This window comes from Taeniopygia guttata, chromosome 2, assembly GCF_048771995.1.
Source record: "Taeniopygia guttata chromosome 2, bTaeGut7.mat, whole genome shotgun sequence".
In the NCBI taxonomy this organism is placed as follows: Eukaryota; Metazoa; Chordata; class Aves; order Passeriformes; family Estrildidae; genus Taeniopygia; species Taeniopygia guttata.
The window spans coordinates 28,668,365-28,683,689 of record NC_133026.1 but is presented as its reverse complement, the minus strand read 5'-3'; the positions used below and the strand labels follow the sequence as shown (position 1 = coordinate 28,683,689).

Below are 15,325 nucleotides of genomic sequence, written 5' to 3'. Positions count from 1 at the left end.
CAATTACTGTCAGTAGATAAAAGCTGATTATATTTTTGGCACCATTCGGAGATCAGAGAACAGAATTTTAAAAGTAATCAATTGAAAATTACATTTCAACATAATTCTCTTTCCATTATGTGTGAAATTTTATTTTTAATAAATTAAAACTATGTCATGGAAGTATCTTGAAATGAATTATTTTTCTTTTTTTCTTTTCTCTCTTAAATTCTGTTTTTCAGGATGCTGAAAATAGTGGCTTATGCTGAAATATATTTTACAAATCTAAAAGAAGAAAAGACCAAAAAGAATGTGGTATTTTAAAAGAATTTATGGGTGGAGATTATTTTCAAACACTAGAACATGTCTTGTTCTCATTTATGTGGCCAGTGTGGTGGAGAGGAATAAAAGGAGTATTATTCTACCCCTCCCTTCCCTGCTCCATCCACAATGGCAACTCTTTTGTCAAGAGACTATTAATTTTTTGGTGTCTTGTGACAAGAAAGAAAGTAGAGTGATACATCTTCTCTCCCTTCTTTCAACATATGATCCAGAAGAACTGGTTGTTGTAGTTACACAGGCTGGGAAAATATAGGAGACAGTCAGACCTCTTCTACTGCAGTTTTTAGGATAGATCATGAGTCATTTTCTTAATAGACTATTGGTTCTCTTCAAATATGTTAGTGTGGTAGGAGTTAAAATACTTCGTAGCAAAGTTTAAAAACTTCTATATAAAAAGATGCAAAATTTTCTTTGTATATATCCACTTTTTCACTGAGGAACTATGTTTTCTGTATTCTCCATATTGTGATATACTGAATTTTGATGTCTATACTGTGTAAAGTTCTGTGTGTTGGCACAGAACATACATATAAAAGCCTAAATCTTCAATATAAATACTTGTATTTTTCTTAATCTTACATATCTGTGTTTATTATCAGTAAAGCAGAAAAGCAAGTTACAAAATTGAACAGCTTAACTACTCTAGGAGAAAGGACAAAGTCAAATACAAATGGTGTTTGTAGATGGAGTTCAGCCTCTTCCTCTCTGTTGCTCAATGTGTTAAGAGCCATTCTCATTGGGACAGAATCAGGAATTATAAGGCACCTCCATAGCCTATTGTAGCCATAATTGGGAGAAGACTGTGGCTTTAGCTGAGTGTTGGCCTATATGTGTGATACAAAGCTAGAAGAAACCTGAAATTTTCTGTCATTTTGCCAAGCAAAATCATAACTGCTACTTGGAAACCAGGCCTTCAATTCCTGTTCTTCTGGGACTGAGACTCGCCTTCTGTATAGTAGCACTAAATTAGTGTAATGTACTTATCAGTGAGTGCTTGAGAAGAAACAGCACTCTTATCATAGTAATTGGAGATGTTTTAAAGCATATTAAGCATAGACTAATGTAAATTTCTTTTTCCTTGGAGTCTCATATTCTGCTTATCTGAGATTCAAAAGAAACCAAAGTGTGGGAAGCAAGAGCTTTGCTTTATGCCATTGGTGTGGAGTAGAAAGAGAAGATACATGCATTCTTTAATGATATTAGTAAGGTAAAAAGCATCTGATCCCATATCTATGAGATACACTGGATACATTGCAAAGAAATCCACATATGGTCATGATACTATGGAAAATAGTGGATGCTTTATTGTCAGGTTTGTAGTATTTTGTGCAGTAATAGAATCATAAAATTCCAGACTACTTTTTAAACTATGAATGAAATGAGATTTTTAGTGTGCCTAAAAACCCCAAACCATTTTTAATGGTTTTGTTTCTTCATAGTTGTGAATTCTTTAGTCAAAGCAATCAGTGTCATCCTGGAAACTCTCTTGAAATTTGTAGTTTATCCTGAAAACTGTATTTAATCAGTTGCCAGGTCTTCAGTTGCTTTGTGATTTCCACTTCTTTAAAATTAAGGTTCTTTAGTAATCTTTTTTTCTAGTTCAATGATTGCCATTTTTTCAAATGTGTCTTTTTATGTGTGCTTGATGTTCTTTCATGTGATTTTGTGTGGTATCTTAAGAAGGATAAACTAGTGTTCAGGTTTAGGGAAAAATAGTATCAGCTAATAGTTTAGGCAGGAAGATCATCTAGTTTCAAGACCCCTGCCATGGGCACAGACACCTTCTCTTAGATCAGATTGCTCTGACCCCTTGAAAGCTGCCAGGGATGGGGCATCCACAACTTCTGTGGGCAACCTGTTCCAGTGCCTCACCATCCTCACTATAAAAAACTTCCTAATATCTATCGTAAACTTACTCTTCTTCAGTTTAAAGTTACTACACCTTGTCCTATCTCTACCTGCCTTTGTAAAAAGTCCCTCACCAGCTTTCTTGCCAGCCTCCTTTAGGGACTGAAAGGGGGCTATAAGGTCTTCCCAAAGCCTTCTGTTCTCCTGAACAATCCCAACTCTCTCAGCCTGTCCTCATAGGAGAGCTTTTCTGAGATACAGAAGGACAACAAAAGCCTAGGGTAAAGAATTTTCTATGTAATTGGCTTTTTAAATGTATTTTTGTAGAAAAATAGGTAAATGTTTCAGAATGCTTGGTAAGCTTCTTTTGCCAGGAGCTTTTATCTACTGGGATAGATGGAACTACAGTGTTCTGAGAATGAATTTTAGATCTTGTCTGAGTTTTTCCTCTGAGTGCAGATTATTCTTTATAACTCAAAAAAACCTCCTTTTGTCTGCTCCATCACTATTTTCCTTAAGCGTGTCAGGCAACTGCTCCAAGTAGGTTGCCTAGAGATGTGCTTGAAATCTGTGATTCCAAATCAGGGGTCTCCAGCTCAGTTTTTTCCCTTTTCCCCACCTCAAACACAGTTACCTAGTAATGCCTCCTTGATAGCCAAGGTGCAGTGGAGATACGGTTGTAAACAAGTTTGGAAGAAAGACTGGTAATTTCCACCTCTGCTTGCTTGGCACATATTCAGTCTGTACACAAATGGCATTGTCTCTCTCTCTCTCTCTTTCTCTCTCTCTTTCTCTCTCTCTCTCTCTCTCTCTCTCTTTCTCTCTCTCTTTCTCTCTCTCTTTCTCTCTCTTTCCAGACTTCTATTTTAAGAAACATAGGTATTATTTGGTATTATCTTTTGCAGTTGCTACTTTTTATCCATATAGTTATTATTGCTTTAATTTTATATATTGATATTTTAAAATATGTATAAGGCATAGCAGAGTTCTGTGATAAACTTCTAGTGTAGTATATTATTCTAAGAATAGTTCTAATGAAGATAATTCTTCACCTAATAATTTCTATTTCATCCTAGTTCTTAAAGGGCTATTTGAGTGAAGGAATTTTCTCCAAAGTAATGGGAGTTGGCAGAGCAAATCCTAATTGTTTGTAACTTCCTTCTAAATTGAAGGATGCTGTAAGCCATAATCTTAAGAAAAATTTCCACTTCAACACATTGGTTGGGTATGGGTTCTTTACCAAGAAAAAATTTGTTGAAACTACAGATCTGGGCAAATCTCTCTATATTTGCATAGTCAGACATCATGGCTGGAATGTTCTCACAGTATGTGGAAATAAAAACATATTAGTCTGCTGTAATGAAAATGGCTTCTTCTGTTTTTAATCATAAGAAATTAACAGTGAGTTTTTTGCACTGATGGAGTTTTTTGTGAATAATCTTTTAATGGAATTTACATTACAACCCCCACAGCTGTTAGATCTTTTGGACTAATGCATGCATCCAAAAATTTAATTGTAAAATACGTGCAGGATATGGGATGACATGTTATAGTCCCAGAGGCACTGAGGTACCTCACTGAGCAATCTATAATTGCTGTTTGCTGCTTCATTTAGAATTAGTATATGATGGTGTGTATAGATGAATATTTATTTATGTATATGCAATACATGTATTTGTTCTTCTTCTAGCATAGGTGTAGATCTTGAATGGACTATTTCCTTTGTGAGTAAAGATAGCATCCAACTCTGGTATGGCAATTTAAAAAAGAAATGAAATAAAATCTTGTCTCATCTATTTTCTATAAAATTTATCTCAGCATCTTAAATTTTTCCATGTGTCCAGAAGTGCTGCTTTAACAGCTGAAATATTTTGGCCTCTTTTTTGATACAGCTCTGTGAGTACATGTCCAGATCACCTCATTCATAGGACTTTATCAGTAATTTGTTCAGTCACACTTTTACAAATAAGTATTTAATAATTTTTAGAAGTACAGAAATCTTATTTTTACCTTCAGTGATTCTTCAACTCTTTCCTGATATTTGGATGCTCCTTAGAGACACAGGTTTGAATTTCCTCAGGTGAGTGGGAAATCAGCCAAGGTGATTCCCACTGGTGAGTTGTCTTTACCAGGAGATTTTTTTTTCCCCCGCAAGAGGAAACAATCTGTCACTTTTTCTTTGCTTTCAGAAGGAAGTGGTGGTCTCAGTTGTACTTGGTGCATAGCACATATTTTGATTTTCTGTGAATGATTTTATTTTTCTAATAAATGAACATGTCTAGTGAGAACCTTCTTTTCTGTGGCCAGTCAGTGACTTAGACCTCATTATAAACTTTGGTCTGTTTCTTCTTTATCTGTTTGGAAAGAGCTTAGAGGAAAAAAAAAACCCAACAAATACTTATGGGTTAAATGGAAGTTGCTGGAAGTTTAGGGCTAGGATGGTTAATGAAATGTTACGGATTTTCCCCACAATTTATGGTGTAGGAAAAGATGCAAATTTTTAAATTTCACTATGCATTGAGTCATAGTGAGTCCAGTTCCATGTTTGTATTCAGAAAAGAGGAAAATTGTTCAATGGTTTGCACATTTTATTTGCTAAAAATAATTATTGAAGTTAAATTTATGCAGTGTTGCCCATGTCTTACATTCCTTCTCCTTTTCTTTTTTTCCAAGGTGAATATATAATTTTTAGGGTTTTTTTCTTATATTCAGATGTTTGGAAACATTGATAAAATCTATAAGTAGGAACTAACTACTTCTAAAAAATATAATTAATTTAATATTAATTTTATGGTTTAAATTAGCTGAAACTCTGTGGTGGTTTTGTGCACTTCTCTGGAGTTATACCAAAATTTTTCATTACCAAATGAAATTTTATTACCCAGTAATACAGAAATCTTATTTTGTGAAGTTTCTTTTTGTAAACCATAAGGACCTCCAATAAACTTGGTGAGTCAGTTTGATGTATAAACATAGAAATCCAGTTTTATATGATTAGTATAAAACCCTTTATTTTTCTGTGACCTACAGGCAAGGATTTTATTAGAGTCAAAGCTAAAACTGCACATATTTTTTTCTTCTTTTAGACTCCCTCAGAAGATTTAGGCCAAATTATTTGCAAGTTCTTGAATGTTTTTCTGATTCAATATGTCCAATTTTATCTCTGTTATGTTGAAAATTTTCCTGAAATCCCTAAACTTGTGGTCATAATCTTCCTATGCCCTGATATTCTCTTGTGCAATGGAATTAATTAATTAATTACTTAATGTGCCAGGCTAATTGTTGTCAGTTTGGTACATCCTCTCATGCTCTCATCCCCTCACTTTGAAACATCATGGAAAATACTTTCTGAAATGCTAAATCCTTCTTTCTCAGATTCATTTAAATTCAGCTGGAGCTTCTGGAATGCAAGCAACTGTTGAAAATTAAGCAATTAGCCTGCAAGCTTAAGAAAACCACATCCACCATTTTGGTTTTTATATTTCTCTGATGTTATTGATCTGAACTGTTTAATTAATTTTTGGGAATTCATTAGCATAAATAAATTATTTTCAAACCATACCAAAATTCTCTGAACTTTTCATCTGAGAAATTCTGATAATGACAGTGAAATTTAAAAGGAAGATCAAGCATAATGCATGTTAAGGTGAAAGATTATTGTTCTCTCCTTTCCTTCTATTTTTTGTCTTTTTGCTCACCAAAACACTGTGCAATACATTTGAAAAGTGACTGGGGTTGGGGTGAAATGCTGGTAATCAAAGGAAGTGTATTTACTTGCTGCAGCATTTCCCAATTTCAGAAGGGTAAAATTCCATGAGGAAATATATAAATAGTCTACAATTTCAGAATAGAGAAAAGACTATATTAATATTGTGTGTTGTTTTCTCTATTGTGAAAGTAGTTTTAAATTAAGCTGAGCAAAATTTTTACATATTTTCATGCTCTGTTCTAAATAAACCATACTCAATACTTTAACCCCTACTTGGTTTTCTAGCACCTATAACTCCTCTGGCTTCTACAGTTCTGCTCTCAGGAATTCTTTTAAGAAATTCTTCCATTTTTCTGTGGTTGTGTAATAAGTTATGTGTATTACAACGAGAGAGAGATGGTAGAAAAGGCACTGAAAGCAATTTAAAAGTGAGCCTGTGATCTTTTGGAAGATCACCCTTTTTCACTGGGAAGCTTGATGGATGATCCAGACTACTCCTAGGTCTGCTGTAGACTAGCTTAGTTATCTTACTGTATGCACATTTGCAAAAACAAATCTCTAGAAATGACTATACCATTTTAGAGCTTATTTCTAATAGGATAATCTACACAAATTATATTAGGTCCTCTAAAATGTTTTTCAGCTATGCAGTATTAGAATGCCAGATTTTGAGGTTTTAAGCAAGAACCCAATCACAGGGCCCTACACAGAGATCTCCCTTAGGCAGGATTAGTTTTATACATTCTTTACATATAGCATGTGATTTTGCACCTGCATTTTTGGCTATTCTAAACATTTCTGATGTGTATTCAAGTAATTTCCTAGCTCCTGTCTAACTTCCATTATAATTTCAAAGCTTTTGTATGTGCAATATCTGAACTCTGGTCATAGGAATATTGCTGCTGTCCTGGGGGAATACAGGTTGCAGAGCATGTTAGAACAGAGGATAAAGCACTGTCAGCTGAAGAAACCTGGCTGTAGAACAGCCTTTAGAACAGCCACCCACTTTGTTTCATCTTTTGCTGAGCCACCCTGATTGCTGGAATTCAGGATGTCAGATGTAATAAATGGACATGGCAGTCAGGTCATGTGTTAAATTAGTATCTCTTGTCTTTTCTAGCAGTTTGGAACATGTGTTGGAAGATATTGACTTAAATGATAGTCAGACCATCTTTACAAAATATTGAAAATTTTGAACATCTTTGAGAAAGGGTCTTCAGGAAGAAAGAAGTACATAATTTCAAACTTGCTTATTTTTCCAGTTCTCTACACAGGTATAATTCTGAACCCATTAAGTTAAAAAGAAACCAACAAAAAACCCTAGCATAAGGATTTAGTTACTGCTGGCAGCTTGGAGAACCAGTGTCACTCAGACATCCCTAAGGTGCCTCTAAACTCAGGGAACATTTTTTTGCAATATATATATATATAAAATCCACAGACAAGATAAATAAAAGATTAATGTAATGTAAAGATACTTACATGGCCATCCATAAACGTTAATTTAAATGGGATTATAATTTTGATTTAGTTTCCATTTTCACTTAGCTGGTTTTTTGTGTATATGATTCATTTCGATAGCTAAGATGCCTTTCATTAATGCACAATTTACCTAAGCAATTTTAGATTGTTAAAGTCAGTTGATTTAGTTTTTTATGTATTTTTTATGCTTGCAGATAAAAATATGTTTATATAATGTATATTAGTGTAACTAATTACTGATTTACTTGAATGCTGATACAAATCCTTTTGTTATTGTGATTCATAGTTTATAAACAGTGAATTAAATGTCAGTGGCTTTATTAGAGAGAAGAAGTGTAAAGTTTGTAGCATGAATGCAACAGTGTATGATCCAAGGTAAAAGAGTGTGGCTGAAACTGTCTGATGAGATAAAGATAATGAGTCCATGTCCAAGGTGATTATTTCCGTTTTACACTCATCTTGAGCATTGTGAGCATTTTTTTCAGTCTCTCCTATTTTTGTCTTCAAGATGTGAGTTTTATTGGTTCCACTGTGCTTCTTTATCAAATAAGGTGTTCTGTATGAGAAGCTCAGCAGAGATAATGCCTCACTATTCTTGCATTCCTAATAATTAGGACTTGCACAAGAATAGTTAGATTTTGCAGTTTGTGTTGTTCGTCCCTCATAAAGATGATGATACACATTTAAAACATTACCTTTCAGTAGTTAGGTCTTGATCTTAATGGGAAACACCTTTTTTAGCATGCGCATAAAATTTCAATATCTCATAAATACATTAAAAAAGTAAAAGTCAAAGAAGTCAGGGGAAGAGAAGTTTCTGCTTCTTAGTCTTAAAATTATGTTAAAATAATAGCAAAAATTATTTATACTGTGACTCAGATTCCAAATTCACTGAGGCCTTTGAAACTTTGCAAGTTTCTATTTTCTTTTTTTCTGGTATAGTTTAAAGCTGATTCTTGATAGTATTTTCCCTCCTTCCATGTTCACTGTGATAGAGGGAACTAAATGGAGTGCAACTAAAGGAGTTGCACTAGACTTTTCGATGGAGAAATGGAGTATTCCTGAACAGAGAAATTTCTCAAAGTCAGTTTTCTGGTATCATGTGGATTTATCCCTTAATTATTTAACAATTGCAAGTTGCTGTTCTTTTTGATCTATAAAGAAAGTAACACTATGTTTTATCAGAGTAATAATTGATACGCTGTTTTACAATTACAAATGTAATGATAAATATGCAGTTGTGTCAGTATGTTTCAGGATACCTTTATCTTCATTCTCTATTAGCAAGATAAAATAGGATCATAATGCTCTGCATTGCTGTGATCCCATTGCAGCCTACGCCTTCCTTGAGGGGGAGGTGCTGATATCTCCCTGGTGACCAGCAACAGGACAAGAAGAAATAGAAGGAAGTTGCATCAGAGGAAGTTTAGATCAGGCATCAGGAAAAGGCTCTTCACTGCGAGGCTGGTTGGTCAGTGGAAGAGGCTTTCCAGAGCATGTTTTGGTCATGGCACCAAGCCCATCAGAGGTCAAGAAGCATCTGGATGGTGCTCTCAGTCATATGATTTAGTTTCAGGTAGTCCTGTGAGGAGCAGGGAGTTGAACTCAATGGTCCTTATGTATTCCTTCCAACTTGAGATAATCTATGACTCATTTTTTTACTTAAAACAGACAATGCTGCTTTTAAGAAAAAAAATCATAATTCAAGTTTTATTAATTAGCTCTTACCTTGCTGGCAAAAGCAAAACCAAATTAAGCTATGTGACAAATGTTTTGGATCAACAACTTTTGTTTTTTCCCCTCTAAGTAATGCTGCATGTCTAAGCACTCTCATTTGACTCTTCAAACCTGTTTGAGACAAGGTGATTAGTAACTCTTTGACAAACACCAGCAAAGCATGTTGTCATGTAAGAAAAGACAGGAGGCCTTCAATTCCCTGAATTAGGAATCCAAAAGTCCCCTGTTTTTTGTCTGCCTAATTATAGGAAAAGCTAAAGACATGCTAAGTACATCCCTAGGAGCTCTGGAGGCACCTTTGGATGCCAATCAAGAAATTTGAGAGCATGGAACTTGATTTCAGGATCCTGATATAAGTGCTCTGAATTTACTCTGGACTGTTTTACACAGTGCTCTGAGGTATTATAGCAATACTGTGAATTTTCAAAGTAATTTTCAAACTTAATTCAATAGTCACTTTCAAGAACAGGTATGCCAGTCTGTATCTTCAGAAATCAGTATATTCAAATACAGTCCAAAGCTTTTGTCAACAGAATATTATTTGATGGATTAGTGATTTTTTTTTTTTTTTAACAAAACATACATTTTTTCTTCTTTTTTTCTCCCCCATCACTGCAGACAATTGATTTAGAGGGGTTCAAGCTGTTCATGAAGACTTTTCTGGAGGCAGAGTTACCAGATGATTTCATTGAACACCTTTTTACATCATTTAGGAGCAAAATCTCTCACTGCAGCCCATTAATTAAAAACAAACCACAGCACCTTTCTGGAGGTAAGTAATAAAATCAGTACTTAAAGAGCTAAAGGTTCCCTTACCCCACTGTTTTACTTCTAATAGCTGTAAATACATGGAATTCTTAACTACATGTTGAGGGATTTTTGTTCTGGTATTTGTGAAATTAGAGAAACTAACTCAGAAAATAGGAAATATTGTGAAAAGGAATTGAAATTAAATTATTTCTTCTTTTTAACTCACAATAATGATGCAGCTGAGACACCAAGTGGACATTCTTTGTCATGTTAATGCTAATCAGATTGCTATGGTTACATGTTCTTGTTGCCTGCTCTCAGGTACAAACACTTAAAAACCTTCAAGCTTCATGCAGGAAGCTCCTGCTGGTGCTCAACCATTTATGTGGCATTGCTGCTGTTTCCCTTAACTGTCTAGGTGTGATTCTGTTATTATTAATCCTACGTACTTCGCAGCTACTGATATTTTAAATGTTGTTCAAGTGTTAGTATATTACTAAAAGGGATTTTGATTTCAGAAGACACAGCTAAATTCTGCCCTGTAGAAGCTGTACTTAGCTTTCTTCACCTTTTGTGACTAGTTCTATGACATGTAGTTCTTTGAAATAATTTATTCCTATGTGTGGTAAAGTTATAATAATGATAATTATTATAACATCATTATTAAGGATAGTGCTGTTATTACTGTTGTTGTTTCAATTTTAAGTTAAGTTTCTTACTCTGATTTTGCCTCCTAAAATAGTTTTCTCGTACACTAACTTTTCCAAGTTTGTCAAGAGTTTTTGGGTTTTTTTCTGTTATTAAGTACTTTAGAAATAATTTAATGTAATACCAGTTTAGGAAGCTTCCATATGTTTTTAGCATAATGCCAGAAGGATTGTTAGATAAATTGTTACATACAAAACATATTCAGAGAGGCAGTTCAGTTCCCCTTGTGTGAGAATTGTTTCGGCTTGAAAATATACTGGGTTTATTTTGTAATTCAATTTCACGGTTTAATCTAAATGTTCCATCCTGATAATTTGTAACTTTTAAGGGGAAAAAACTGTGCATTGATACATTTTGATGTGCAAATGGAAACTATGGAAACACTTGATTTTGGATATCTAGTAATTTTTAAATGTTACCAATAGTGAAAAAAAAGGAGCTTGACTGTACTGGAAAATAACTGTCAGAAATATTAGACATTCTTCTGGAAAATGGAGGGGTAAGTGAGAGCTAGAGAAATGACAAGGAGAGTAGCAGGGTTCATCAGTCTGTCAGGTATGTGCTTGTTTTGCACTTAGTCTCTTTTGGTCCACTCACGTCTGTTTATAAACTGTATTTTCAGTGAAGGTGTCTGAAGAGAGATGGAAGCAGATGCCAGGTAAGCAGCAGGACTGGAAGTCATCAATAAGTCAGTACATTGCAACCAACCCTTCCCACCTCTAATTAAGAAGTAATAATTTAACCTGTATCTTGCAGCTGATAGGTTAAAAGGTATCTTAAAATTTGTATTTATTTTCATTTGGATTTCAGCACTGTTTATTTTTGAGAAGAATTATCCCAGGTTTAATAATCCTTTTTATTCTGTGAATATGATTTATATAAGAGTGGAATATGAGCTATTTGTGTAAGCTGTGTGATTAAGGCTAGCATTTAACTGAATAAAATATTATAATGTCTTAATTTTAATGACACTTGACTGACATGCAAGCTCATTAAAAAGAATATTGACTTATTAAATATTTTTGTTCATTTAATATTTATTTTTAGTGTTTATTATTTGCTGAAACCATGAAAATGAAATTAATTCTAAAATACATTGTTGCACGCCAATTTGCTCTTTTTAACCTTATTTTATTGTTTTAACATGTGTTTGTCATAACATGTAGGCATAACTTTTAAAATGTAGGCTTTTAATATGTATCCAGATTGCAGTGAAGTTTTTCAAGCTAAATTTAGGGAGAGAGAGGACAACCCTCAGTCAGTGAAAAATGTAACGAACTTGTATAGAAAGTTTTCTTACTCCTTTCTCTGTATTCTGCTGTCCTTTCCATTTTTCCCTATTTTGGTCCTGTAGATTCCAGTAATATCATCAAGACTGGTCATACTAATGTTGTACTGAAACAAACTTTTGACAATTGTGAAACTTTAATTCCAAGTGGTACACTGGAACTGCTATTAATCACAATGTCTGAGCAATTATTATGACTATTATTTAAATTCTAAATTTTTTTTCTCAGTAGTCTGTCACTGAGACGTCTGTGTTTTAAATATGTGGTGCACTGACACACATCTGGCTGTGTTTTTGGGATAACAATACACTTGGGTATTAGTAGAGTTTTCATTGACATTAAAACATCTTCAATTAGTGTAGTTGTTGTCAATCTCTAAATTAGATGAAGCTTCTACAAGCACAAGAAAGTGGATGCAGACTTGGGCAGGGATTGTTTTTAATATTTAGCATCTAGTATGGTAGAACAAAAGTATTCACCAAATTGTTTTGTAGTCAAATGAAATCAGATACGCACAAATGAAAAATAAAGTTTATGCCATTCCCATAATTGGGTGGGGGAGTTTTTTGGATAGTTTATTTTAATTCTACCTTTGCTGGATAAACTATGAACATGAATAGTTTAAAACTTTATATTTAAATTAAGAAGTAATTGGAGATTCAGATAAAACAAAGATGAATGCATGCAGAAGTTGCATTTTCATTTTCTGCTTGTGTCGTATATTTAGACTAACAAAGGCTATGGGTTGTTTCCAGGTCTGAGACTTAACAAGAGTACCTCTACATCCAGACCTCCTACTCCTGCCAACTCACATTTACCAGACGTGATCCAGCTGAAAGATATTGTTTGCTATTTGTCACTGCTAGAAAGAGGAAGACCTGAAGACAAGCTAGAATGTATGTTCTTTTTTAATTTTAAATATTTATTTCCATAAGTCATCAAATATTTTATTTCTGAATTTAAGAACCAGTTTTGAGCAGGTGGATTATAAATATCTGATTCTAGGTGACCCTAATTGCAGAAATTATTTTTTTCTTCCTAATGGTGAGATTTTAAATTAAATTTGTTCTATCTAGAATTTGCTAAAATGGGGAGTAAGGATTGTACATTCTCTAGTTACAATAATGCTCTCTACACTGTCATGTCTTGTTTAGTATCAGATCTGAGAAAAACAGACAAACTATACTGAGTATACTTAGAGATCTATAGATGGGGTGAATAACCTGTACTAAACATCCTAATTCAAACAAAGAATAGTTGCTAATATAGGCTTTGGGCCCTATAATATTATTGAATACTGAAAAGCCAAGAATGGTCCGAGTCTGCACCACTGTTGAGAAGGAGTGTTTGACACAGGGAATTAAAAATTCTTGCTTGGTTGTTTTGTTTGGTTTTTATTTTTTGATTAGCGCCTTGGCCATTAAAATGTAACACCACTACCTATTGAAAAAGTCAAAAAGCAACCCTGTGAGTTTGATCTATAAATGGGAGGAAAAAAGAAGAAAACTTGTTTCCTTATTGTGGAATTTTAGAAATCAGTTTCTCATGTGGCTAAATAGTCAGACCAATCATACAGTCCTTATTGAGGAGAAATATACTTCAATATACATAAATGGTCTGTTTATAAAAGATCCGTGGGATCAGGCTCTCTTATGCAAAGTAAGTGTTCAATATGTTAGGATGTGCAACCAGTAGGCTGCTTCTGCCAAAATAAGAAATTCATTACAAGGTTACATGTTGCTGAAGTATCCTGATGTTTTTTTAACCTGTAGTTAGGTTACAGTGGCAACTTTGTATTGCAAGGTCACAGCAAATCCCCCAAACCCCCCAAATTTGGTGATATTATTTTGATATCATATGAGTAAAATATGAGAATATAAGTGCGAATGCACATTCAGAACACAGACACAGAAAAACTGAGCTCCAAGGACTGAATTTAACTTACAGTGTAATAACTGCTGCACGGTAGCAAGTTATGCAAGCCGTAATACCAGAGCTCTGAGGAGCTCGATGCACAAACCAGGGCATGAAAGAGAGATCACTTGCCTCCCCTGGTGTCAGGAGTTGGAGAGACAGAGGAGCAGATGATAATTACAGTACAGGGATTTCCCATCAACTTCCTGCAATAGCCTGCAGTAGGAGCTGCATGGGCAAAAGACGTTTATATGTTATTTAGGAGTGAGAGAGCATGACCTACTATGTGTATGGTAGTTAAATATTTTGTGTATTCAAGGTCGCTTGTATTTGCTACATATAATTCTGGGCATGGTTGTTTAATAGGTTTATTTTCCTCTTTGTTATACAGAATTAAAATATACCATGTATTTTAGCTTTATAGTATTTAAATTTCAGCTTATGCTGCACCATTGTATGCAGACTTCTATGTTGATTTAAGTTGAATTCTCATTGTAAATTAATGGTATAATTTAACTCTTTTTCCGAATTTGAAAGTGGTAGGTCTGATGGCTGTAATGTAAATTATAGGTTTTTAGCAATGAAGGAAAAAAAGAAAAATGGCTTATTCTGGAGTTGCCAACATTAATATCAATCCCAATTTCAAGTAGTGGTTTTAATTTTTTTTTTTTTTCCAAATGACAAAAATTGGAAAAAGCTAGTCATAGCTCAATATTTGGAAATTTAATTCAGGACATGTAGAACAAGAAAGTGGTACTTTCAACTAAAATTTTATGTAGGCTGAAGGATAAACTACACTAAGAGAAAATAATGTTTCGTCTTTGGATCTATATGATCTACAGATTTTTAGAAATTTATAAATATTCCAGAAGATAAATGGATTTTCTAACCTATTAAGAGTTTAGCGAGGTCTTGCATAGTGTGAACCTCACCTATTTGGCATGCCCAGCGCATCTATTATTCATAATCTATGTATGATCTGAATATACAGAAAATCCCAAGCATTCCTCACAGAGACAGATTGAAAGAAAATATATAGTCATATGGTCAGGTAAGGGAACAGGAAAAGAAATACAAAATTTGAAAGAAAAAGAAATACAAAAATTTGACTCTGGAGTTTGCATCAGAACTTTAGTTGTTTTCATAATTTTGTTGTTACTTTGGTTTTGGGTTTTTTTTTCCTCCTAAAGTGTGTAAATCAAGAGCATGAATATTTAGCAGCATATGAATAGAAAAGAGATTGCATGCCACACCACTAGCATAGTTTCCAGAATCTAGCCAAGACCACAGATTGTGCCTTTTTGCTACCCTATACCTATGTAATTGGAAAGACTTTGTTTCTACAAAGGTGAAACAGTTATAATTATGCTAATGTCTGGTTTGAAATGACTGATTATAACTACTGATTCATGTTAAAGGAAAAAAAAAGTTGTAAGCAGTACTGTTCTGGAGTGGGTAAAGGTCACAGAGATGCTAAAACTTGCTGTAAAACATTATTTCAACTAGTGTCTAAAAATCATAGAGGAGGAGGAAGGAGAGCCAAATTATTTTAACTTTATTGTGGAGT

The 15,325-nt window shown here is 34.0% G+C and overlaps 1 protein-coding gene across 9 annotated transcripts in view; it reads left to right on the top strand.

The window, feature by feature from the left end:
• Window positions 1-15,325, top strand: part of DGKB (diacylglycerol kinase beta) — a 332,324-nt gene that overhangs the window by 70,349 nt on the left and 246,650 nt on the right. For all 9 annotated transcript variants that reach the window (XM_072925562.1, XM_030264748.4, XM_030264750.4 and 6 more), the window contains 3 exons: window positions 9,716-9,869; window positions 11,178-11,213; window positions 12,600-12,740. In XM_072925562.1, coding sequence (XP_072781663.1) covers window positions 9,716-9,869; window positions 11,178-11,213; window positions 12,600-12,740 — 331 coding nt within the window. The remainder of the gene's footprint in view (window positions 1-9,715; window positions 9,870-11,177; window positions 11,214-12,599; window positions 12,741-15,325) is intronic.